We start from the raw sequence: 11,439 nt of genomic DNA on the forward strand, positions 1-11,439 counted from the left end.
ACCTCAATACACTTCAACTGCTCCATTAAATTCTAAGCGAGGCAAGATAATACACTGATAACCTTGTACTTACACAGTAAAATGCTCATCCCAAGTTGGATTGGAGGTTTTCTTTAACACTTCGGTCTTTCTTGGTGGAGTGCCATCTATACTTAATTCTAGGTAAGGGTCAGGTTTAGAAGAGAACAGTCCGCCTGCACTCTGAAGGTCGGCCTTGGCAACTGAAAAACATATTTATTCATGTTTCTTTATCTGCACTATGAACGTGACATGGCAAACATACTATGAAAAATTTGTTACAGCAATCATGTAACTTCTAAATTCAACTGCAACAACAAATTAAAGTCTAGGCACACAAAATATATTTCTGGTAATTCAAATCTACTTGTCTAATAAAAGAAGTATGTCTCTCAAATTTAAATGGGTCACCATCTTATCAGGAATAATATTCAATAACAATGAATATCAGCTTTTCCCTCATCATTCAAAAACTGGTAACATTATGGCACTTCAGCATTTAATCATTTCAAGGAAGATTAAAGGTACATACGAACCGAGCATCGGTGGATAGTGGATTCCCAGTAACACATGTAAACCACTTCTACTAGATTCTTATATGACTCAAATAAATTCGACATGCCAAGGGATAAACTGAACAGATCACTCGATCAGCCATAAAAGACCTTTAGACTGCTCCTTTCTTTAAATTTATGGTTGTAAATTTAACCTACTTCCGTGACCTACTTTCCTGCCCCATTGACATACAGCTTAGAATGCCAGCAGAAAAATCTGTTCAAACATCATTTTCGGGTAAAATTATACAATGCCTTTTGGTAATTCTCTTAGTTATACTACTTGAAACTATATGCTGGCATTTGGTTGGTTTTTGTGACAAAAAATTGACTTTGTATGCATCTTTAAACATTTAAGGTCTTCAAAACTTCTGCAATGAACAATGACTGACTGCAATGAACAATGGTCTAATGCTAAAAAACTGATTCTTGGAAAACATTATAAAAGAGAATCCCCAGTTGTGCTTTAGGCTGGTAACCTTACAAAAGTGCAGGTATACCAAGTGCAGAATAATAGAAATGTGCTTTCTTGGAAAAATAAGAGTATTTTATGCACAGAAAATATGATCTGGATGAAAACATTTGTAGGCTGAAAAAGGCATTTTAACTCACCAATTCTGAGTACAGGTTGGCTAGTTCAATTTTCCAGACATGCTGAAACTGTCGGTCCGATCGGTCATGACTGGCAAAATTTGTCTGGACCGGTAAAAAATTGGACTTGGTCAGTCCAAAGGACAGACGAGTTTTAAGAGCTGCAATTTTGAATTTACAGTCATCATTCGACATACTTTACTAATAAAATTATATAAGACCCAAAGCGTTTTTTCCCTTCCATTTCAAACCTATCACATTCACAAACAAAGTAAGCTACCCTAATATCTGTTTCAAATGAATAGGGTGATTTTTGGTCCGACAAAAATCTATTCGGTCCCGCAAATTTTTCATTGCTGCCGGTCCAAATGTCCAACCTTTCTGAATAGTTTTCAGCATGTCTGTTTTCAGAAAAGCACATTTTTTGATAATGAGGATAGGACAAGGTGGGATAGCTCGTCCCACTTTGGGGGCATCAGAATAATTATTTCATACCGAGATATGGGACATAAGAGAATAGCTTAAGACGTTATGGGGCCAACATAATACTCATTTGATACTGAGAGCTGGTATAAGGCAGGTAAGGATAGCTTATCCCACTTTGTGACTTAATACTTACTGGTTACTGAGAGCTGGGACAAGGCGGGATTGCTTGTCCCACTGTCACCCATGCTTATGTTGTGTTGCCTTGTTTGGTGTGTTATATTAGGGTTTTTTCTTGCCTTCTCTCTACATAGGTACGGGTAGGTATCACACTGTTGTTACTGCACCTTACATGGCTGCATGGGTGATCTTTAAGGCAACACTGAAATGAAGTTGTAATAATGAAGACATAGATAACAGGAACACATTACTTAGACTAATACCTAAATAAATTTATTTGCAGGAATAAATAATATCTGAAATCAAATGTGATTTCAAATCCTACTTTAAAAACTATCCAGTTTGCTGCTGTTTTTTTTTTTTTAAATCTCTTATTCATATTTGAAAGAAAGAACTACAGCGCAAACTGATCATGAGAAACTCTTTTGGGTCTTCATTAATTTATAACCCATTTTATCAGATACCCTTAAAGGATCTGCCTGGCTGGCATAAAAAACTAACACAACTTAAAATGAGATCAGCATTTTTTTCAAGCTTGTTCACATTAGGTTTCATTTAACTTGTTTCAGTTTGATATAAAAGGTGATCTAAAATCACACAAGAAGAAAGTTATTTTTTTTCCTGACCTATATACACTGATTTATCAGTATGAGTTCAACTGCAGAAACAAGTTGGTAAATCACCAGACCACGACATATCTTTATAGCCAACATTTCTCTGACACATTCCAAAAGTTAAACAATATACATTGTAATCATTGCAGTTATCAATTGACCTTAAAGTTGATTTACCAACACGCAATGTGCTTTTCATGGTTATAAAGACTATTCCAATAAAAAAATTCATCAATTGTTTCAATCATTCAGAAAACAATCTGGCACTATTTTTTTCAATCAAGTGGCAGCAAGGATATGAGGTACTTTTCTCAATATTTCAGTGTCCTTCAAGTCATTTTTACGAAATGAGCTTCTAAATGTTGACAAAGCCTCTACCTAAGGCCTGAGCAATCAGTCCCTCCCTCTATCCACTTTAACAGTAAGGGCACATCATCATTTCCAATCTAAGCTGACAAAGCTTCCACAGCTGCTTCACTTAACCTTTAAACAGAACCACAACACACTACCACAGTTAAGATAAGACATCAAGAATACCATCAAGTAGTCCAGCTCAGACAAATGAATCAGATTTTATGATGCCCAAGGTATTGCTTTGGAACTAAATCTATCTCAGGCCCAGTTGTGCATTAAAAACACAAGCCTGGAGGCCCAACAAACAGAAGTACACATGTTATCTTGTTCTATGGCAATGACCTGCCTGTACTTTGCCTATAAGTGCAGTCTGCACTTTGTTGACTTTCATTTACTATAAACAGCAAAGAAAAAGTGCTGCTGACTCCAGCAAAAGTACAAGTACTTTTCGAATAAAAAATTTGCCTCTACCGCAACCCCCCTAGATGACAAAGTGAACTCTACCTAGAGGAAGAGTTGAAAACGTTCCAAAAAAGGGGAGTTTGGAACAGTTCATTTTTTCCTGTGAACTTCCAATGAAAATGTGTTACTACTGACTGGAAAACTCAATTGAATTGAAAGTTTCAGCATTTGATATTTTATTACTTCAGGCAGAGTTTAGACAATCAGTAAATGGCTTCTTATTTTTTCAACTTTTGGTGGGTTTCATTAAAGGAAAAGTAACAATAGTGATTGTGATAAGGAGGGCAGCTACTGGCGCACTCAACCCAGTGATGTAATATATTAATGGGTAACATATCTAGTATTCCTTATTACTCTGAAGAGACCTAGAAGTATCTAGAAGACCAATTGTGTAAGCATAAATGTAAAAGACAAGTGATGTACAAATGATGAGAAAAGAAAATCTCAAGTACATTTAGGGCCCTTTTTTTTTTACCTGTCAACATTAAGATGTTCATACTGTACAGTCTGCGAAATAAGCGGTTGTCCGATTGCCCGGGACAACTAAAAAGTACGTCGGGCAACTTAAAATTACGAAGTTGTTGTCCAGTCGGGCAACTGAATAATTTATGGACATAAAGAGTAAATCTTTGTCAAAATCTACACAGAAAACAAAATTTTAGGTTAACCTAAATCGTATGTTTTCCACAAGATTCACTGTCGCAGTAACCGACCTGCTGACTTCGACGTGTTTGTGCAGAATCTCTGTTGCTATTATTAGATCTACAGTTATTTATAGCACTGCCAGTAGCTGGTCGTTTAGACAGGAAGATGACGTAATGCCTGGGGAGGTGGGGGGGGGGTGTCATGTTTGCCGCTTTTTCATTGGTCGAAATGAAACAATGGCGGACATTACATCAAAATCATTGCGCTTCTATCTACCGCGTGTTTCTCTATCCAACTTTCGTCATGGAGAAGTTTCTGAAATATTTTGACGGTGCAAACCCCGGATAAAGGTTACCCTAACAAACAGCTGAGCCAGAAATGTCAAAGAAAAAGAAATTATACGAAATTAAACAGATACACGCCGAAGAGGATTCTACCGTCACGGCAATCCAGGCGCACTTGCATTTTTGACAGCATAGCTCAGCGTGCAAAGCATGCTGTCAAGGAGATTCTTCACCTTTCGTTCAAGGCAAAACCTCACTACAGTAAGATGGCATTAAGAAGCACAAATCCTCAGAGCCGCACGTCAAAGCGACGGCGCGAGTGCTGGCGGCTCCTGCTGCTAGAAGGCAGAATCTGAACGTCTAGTCTAGGAGTTTTAATGAGAACATGTAAGTTTCAATTTTTTAATTTTTTTAAATTTGTACTTGTTCTTGTTTTCTGCTTTTAAGTATTTTAACTTCTTTTTAATAAAAGATAAAAGTGAAATTCTGATGACGATTGATTTGTTTTTAAACAAGCACTTTTTCTGGAAAGAGAAGAATTAGTCTTCCAATTTTTTTTTTCATTTTTATGGTACTGTATGATATTTTGTATTGAATTATTTACTTGTCTTTTCTAGCAGGAGGTAGTTACAGATTCTTTGGTTACTTCAATGGGGAATGATGAAGATGAATTTGATGAAGTAGATGAGATCTATGAAGATGGAAGAAAACAGTGTTTTTATTTTTTTGTCCTTCAGAGACTAGTCTAAACCAGACATTTCATTATGTTTAATAAAGTGACATTCCTTCTTATATACAGACACTCTATATTCTGATCACCCTGTCTGTCCATGCTGTCCAACATGTCTTGTACTTCCTATATCATTATTACAAAGGTGAAGATGAATGTGATGAAGTAAATGAGATGGAGATGGCAGAAAATGCAGCATTTTAATTGTTTACTATGATAATTGTACATATAATAAATTAATGTGTCCACATTTCAAACTAAGTTAATAGACTAAGAGGCAGAGAAATGGAGAATGCTATTACACTTTGCTAGCAGGAAATATATAGAAAAATATTCTTCATTTATGATTTTGGCTTGTTTTCAAATCTTTACCTGGAATGCCTTCTTTTACTAGAAAATATTCTAGTATTTGTACAATATGTATGATGATGTATAGTTGTTCTTAAAATAATTGTTTGTGGGAAGGAAGACGTAACCAAATGCTGCATTGTTGCTGTTGAGGTTCTTTAACATTAAACTGCTCATCATCTGTTTATTTGCATACATTAATCTGTTTAAAGCTACAAAGCGCATGTTAGCCTTCACCCCGCTGAAATAAAAAGGGATCTAGGAAGTTTTCTATTAGTTTTCTTCGATTTATTTGGGCAACCAAAAGTGAATGGGGGCAACCAAAAAATTTTAAATGGTTGTCCGATGGGACAACCACTCTAAAAAGCTTATTTCACAGACTGCTGTATTTCACTGTATGTGTTAAAAATGACACTTTTCTCATTTTTTGGACTATAAATTAAATTGAAAGTAAAATTAAATTGAATTAAATTAAATTACTTAAATTTTAAGCCTCCTCTCAGGCAGACTGAACCTATTTTAAACCATTAAAACAGAGCCACTGAGAGCATGTTAGACATAATTCCTTATACAAGACCTCATATCAAATCAAACTCAATATGATTCATGCTGGCCCTAAACAACAGCGATGGTTAAATGACAGACCCACAATGACAGACAAAATACTGCAGTATAATGAAAGCATTTAATTCCTGAACTGTTCATGAACTCTACATAAAGCATGTATACCATACAACATTACCACAGGCACAACATCTGCCATCAAATTAGGTACCAAACAATCAATAACATTATATTTTGTTTGAAAGGCCTATAAATTAATTAAAACCATTCTTCTTATTATTTTACTTTTATACTAGTAAACTTGGTGTCCCTTAATTGTGTAATACCTTGCAATACAGAACAATACACTTGAAAACAAATGCAGTTGCAATTTAACAAAGAAAACGGTCACTTCCAACAAAATAAGGTGATTTAAAAGCAAAATATTTGACTAGATTATAAATATTGTTGATATAACTTAGCACATCGTCAGCCATGTTGCCTTGTGACTCTTTTTGACAATATTACCCACCAAAAAGAGCCACTAGTCAACATGACAGCTGACCTGACCATAAACAAATTGTGCCAATTTGTTAAGTTGTATCAATGCTATTAATTATTTAGTAATATATTTCGCTTATATATATCACCCTATTTTGTTTGGAATGGCAATTTTTACTCATGACTGGACTTGTTTTTTCAAGTGTATTGCACTGTGTTGCGATGTATTGCCCTGTATTGTACAATTTAGGGATACCTTAGTAAACTCATTAGTGTTATACCCACACACCCCTTTTAAACACACTAAATCTTCTGCAATGTACAAGTTGGTCTTGATATCAGTCTTGTATACAAAACAAATATCCCAACATGCAGGAATAAAGATGAACTCTTCCTTCTTATCACATAGGTAAAATTGGTAGCAGAAGGTGAAAGAGAACAGATGTTCTCGATTTGAACTGTTTAAATGGGAAAAAATTGGCATAGAAATCATTTCACCTTCAAGGGCAATAAAAGACTAATGACATTTCAATGGACATACACCTTAAACCTTGGAGTTGGAATTTTATGGAAATTAAACTGCTTATCATATAATATATACATAAACTGGGAGGCCATCTTTGTCAGTCATTTTCTTGGAAATGCTTTACTTTGTATGACTTGCAATCTGTAGAGGAATTTTAAGTCTTTTAACATTCAAGCTTAACACATTATCATTATCTGAAATTTTATTTTCAATGGTAGATTCTGGCACAGGTATAGTAGGGATATGGGCAACAAGTAAAGAAGCAAAACCCTAAACCTCTCTATTAAAAAAAATTCCAACTAAATTTTAAAACCTGTTCTAGCACGAGTAATACATTTATAAATGTAGAAACAAGAGGGCTTGAATATCTTTGCCATTTAGCATTCATAACTGAAGAGCCAGTCTTTACACAGTTTTACCTGATGATTTGCAGTAACCTGCAGTTACAGCATAAACAAAAACAAAGAATCAATAGACCTTGCTTATTGTATACAACAGTCTTTTTGTAGACATACACTCCACCTGCCAAGAGGGCTTGCCTTAGCTGCACATTAAAAACATAAGAGTACAGATATTTTTCCTTACACAATTCCATTTTTTTCTATAGCTTTTAAGACCAATGTTAATTGATTTTTATCCACTATAGACAGTGTGTGTGTGTGTGTGTGTGTGTGTGTGTGTGTGTGTGTGTTAATCCAACCTTGCTTAAACCACCATGCCTTATAATTTAAAAAAAAACTTTACTGGGATAATGTAAAATCACAGAATTATTATTCACAATTACAAAAACCAGAATGGAACTCGACCTGTATGTCAGACCCACAACTTTCATATAATCAGAAAGTTACCCTGTCCACAAAACCCTGAATCATCAGAAAATTTTGTTTCAATTATTATTCAATTGCACGAAATAGTTCGATAATGCCCAGTTTTAAACATGACCTGCATTTTAGGTCAATGAGTGAACAAAGTGAGTTGCAAGCAAAACGGCAAAGATTGCCTCCCAGTTATTGCGCTACCAAGGATGTGAACGACTCTGTCTACCACTCCATCAACATAGACACTGATGGAGACAGATGACAACGATTGCCAGTATTGCATGCATATAAAAGCAGACAATGACTTCTTAGGTAAAAGAAAGATATATATATATATATATATATACATTTATTTCACTGAGGCATGAACATGCGAACTACTCCTGAAATCAGGTTATATGCATGCTTAATACAGAATAAAACAGAAGAAAAGATTACTAGTAAATATACCACAAACTTATAGACCTGCTAAGCTGTTTGTGATGCAGGATTTTAAAAACAATCATCAGGTCTACATCTCCTGTTCCATTCTCTGAGGTATACTGAGTAAAATACTAGTATATGTATCCACAAGTTCCATTACACCTGACCTGAGTCTGACACTCTTATGAAAGAGTACCATTACTACCAAGATAGAAGCTACACAGACAAACAACCAACAGGTGAAGTTAAATCAAGCTAACCAGACAAAAATTCACACCTAGAGTTTCTGAGCGTGGGTGATGGCTTTCTTATTTCTAAAAGAGGCAAGTCTTCAGTAGACTCTGGATAGACATACACAAAATTAGACAGAGACCTGCAACTGGATACAGTGTTTTGAATGAATGAAATGAGGTCATGTTGACATAAGGCAAAGATATCAAAAGTGTGCTTTTAAAGTTTCCTTGTTAACTGCCAATTATTCTTTTCTATGCCTTTAAATATATCTACACACTGGTATAAAAGAGAAAACTTGCAATAAAAACAGAACTTACTACTACATGCAAATTTTGAAAGGTTCAAATTATATCTTGCACTTGGCTCTACACTTATGTCTTGGGTTGCTCCTTAAAATTAGGAGCTTGAGGTTTAAAGGAATTGTTTCCTTACAAAATAATTTCAAACTAGTCCTATACTGCAACCCTTCTCAACGCAGCCGCTCACTTAAGATTATGACGGTAAGTCACTATCTACGCACTTATCAGGGGCGGATTTAGGGCGTCTTCTGGGAGTTCCGGAAGATGGTCAGATTTTCATGTTTACGTTGACAGGTATCTAATATTTTCTGTCAGAAGACGGTCAAAAATGGAGGATGGATTAACAAAGATAATTTGGAAGACTGTCAGAAAATATCTTTGGATCCGCCCCTGCTTAAGTTATATATTAAATTGATCACAGAACGTCAGATGACATCAAAAGACCCTTAGCAGTGACTGGTTATATTTGCATCATAACATCATATAATGTAAGACAGCTTACCTGTTCCTCGTTATATTTTTGGGGAAGAGATTAATTTTGTTTTTTCAATCCAATCTGATAAGTCATCTAAAATTACTAAATTCATGTCTACCTGGTATAATATAAATGGGCTAACTAAACAGTTGTCTATGAATTTCTAAGCTGCATTCTTTACCTGTAATGCGGTTCCCCATGGAACAATTTACATTGGAACACTACCTTACAGTTGAAGATAAAAATGACAACAATGTACATATCAAACCACATACTTGTAATTTTCTGGATACAGAAATATAACACAGATATCATTTGGTTTCACCTCACACCTGATGTTTCCTTTTCTGAGAATTTGTTTATTTAAATGGTGACTTACGCACTAAATCAATATATATGCTTTTAAAACCAGTATAAGATCACATGACAATCCCTACATAACATAGACCACATATCGATTTTGCAACACCTGCATCTTAAATTAACAGTCATTCCATTACTAGTATGGAATTTCTTTCTTTTATCACCAATTAACCAAAGAATCCAAAAGTGGCATTTTCATCACTTAAAGTTATTATGGTATTCACAACACAAACATTTTAATTCCATAAGGGGCAAATTCAATAGACTAACTGAGAGGACCACTGATTGAGCTGCCTGAGCCAGTGGTAGTTCTCTTAAATTATTATTACTTTTTCAGTAGAAAAGGATTTGGCCACTTGACTATTTGTACACTGTTCTTATGAACAGTGTTGCTTTAATTTTTTTAAAGAAGTTACAATTAAATATTTCATCCACTCAAACTGAATTCCTCTTAAATTTTTTTTTTTAATATTTTATGTTTTAGTTACTTACCAAGAACTAACTTTTATTCTTTACAGTATATGTACTAATCAATTTGTAAGTGCAAATTTATATAATAATAATCATAGATAAGTATGAGAGTAGAACATGTACAGTACACACAAATAACATTAAAATTTTTATCCTCTCTGATTTAAAAAATATATATATATATATATATTCAGAGGGCTTTTCCACAATATTTATTTTACACATCCAAAAAATATTTCCAATAGAACTTTTTAACACTTCTATCTCTATCAATTCATTTCCAAAAAGTTAAAAGAGGTGAAATGCTCATTTTCTATTATATATAAGTCTGATATGGAGAACATGAAACAACCATTGGCATTCTCTTTACTGATGATCATTTTAAGGCTTGTAGAATGAACCCACACTGCAACTACAAAATAATCTTTTCTATTTACATCTTCAACATCAAGCAGGGTATCTTTTAAGTCCCATAGTATTGTTCTCAGGTGCTAGCAAAGAATTCTTTTAATTATTTTAACAACCTCACAGAGCATCATCACCACAAATCTCTGACCTGGCCTAATAAAAGTTACTTTTTAACATAGACACATCCCATAATGTCTTTCTTGGTAAGGTTATCATATGTCCTTATTATTTTTTATCTGAAATTTGTGTGGTTGTAAAATGAGTGTATTGAAAAGGAAAAGCTACGTTTTTATAACACGGACATACTTATATACTGTATATTAAAGGGGTGTTGCTAGTAGCTTGAGTAGTACTTGTGTCCTGCCGTTGTCACCTACTAACACGAACAAGCTCAGTATATACGTATATGTGAGATACTTCAGAAGAGTCTAGAGTAGAGAGCTATGTACTTCGTTTTGCAATCCGTTTGTCTTCCTGTACGGCACCAATGAGTGAATATCAAAATAAAAAAGTCTGAAATATCTTCAGCAGTTTTTTTGTTTTGTGCTAATTGAATTAAGATGTGTTGGACTTATATAAGTACAAAGTCACTCACTAACACGGTTTGTTTTATTCTGTCAATGTCATCTGTCAAGTTTTGTCTAAAATTTCGATTGCTGGTTCTAGCAGTATTTTTGTTTCGAGCCAACATTACTACGTAGATATCCAACTTAATCTTCAGCACCTTAACCATGTTTTGTTAAAGCTGACTTGTTTTGTATCACCTCAACTATGTGCTACAAGTCTGATTAAATAAAACACTGAGGTGCTTATTTCCTTGCGGAACTTATTCGAATACAAACAGCGCCATATTGAAACTTGACATAATGATACGCCTTTAAATCTAGATTAGCTGCAATAAATTTTACCCGTGAGGCTTCAACAAATATCTAGTGATCACCTACCAATTAAGTTTTCGCTGTAAATATCCTTGTAATTGTGTTATATGTCGTTTTTCTAATCGAATTGCTCTGTTGTCGACGACCACCATATTATGTCACGTGAACAACTACGTAAGTTAAAAAGTCAGGATTACTTTTAGGGGTGGAACCAAACGACATTTTTTGTAAAATTATTTCACTTAAAGTACTCAGTGCATATAATTACTTAATTAAAAACGCTGAAGGCCATTTCAA

At 34.5% G+C, this 11,439-nt stretch overlaps 1 protein-coding gene and 1 long non-coding RNA gene across 4 annotated transcripts in view; one reads left to right on the top strand and one right to left on the bottom strand.

Annotated features, from left to right (window-relative positions):
• The window catches only part of LOC106151787 (NEDD4-like E3 ubiquitin-protein ligase WWP1), a 33,144-nt gene extending 21,797 nt beyond the window's left edge, over positions 1-11,347 (bottom strand). For 2 of the 3 annotated variants that reach the window (XM_087012239.1, XM_087012241.1), the window contains exons 1-3: positions 11,209-11,347; positions 1,783-1,968; positions 74-221 (exon numbers count right to left, since the gene is read on the bottom strand). In XM_087012239.1, coding sequence (XP_086868365.1) covers positions 74-221; positions 1,783-1,834 — 200 coding nt within the window. In that variant the 5' untranslated portion in view covers positions 1,835-1,968; positions 11,209-11,347. Of the gene's footprint in view, positions 1-73; positions 222-1,782; positions 1,969-9,203; positions 9,248-11,204 lie in introns of all 3 variants that reach the window. The other variant, XM_087012240.1, reaches the window with a different exon arrangement.
• Positions 4,470-5,468, top strand: LOC147762567 (uncharacterized). Its single transcript, XR_015334189.1, has 2 exons — positions 4,470-4,512; positions 4,743-5,468. It is a non-coding gene; the product is annotated as an uncharacterized LOC147762567 (long non-coding RNA).
• Positions 11,348-11,439: the final 92 nt, after the last annotated feature.

This window comes from Lingula anatina, chromosome 4 (genome assembly GCF_051362555.1).
Source record: "Lingula anatina isolate TDL-2025a chromosome 4, LinAna3.0, whole genome shotgun sequence".
Taxonomy (NCBI): Eukaryota; Metazoa; Brachiopoda; class Lingulata; order Lingulida; family Lingulidae; genus Lingula; species Lingula anatina.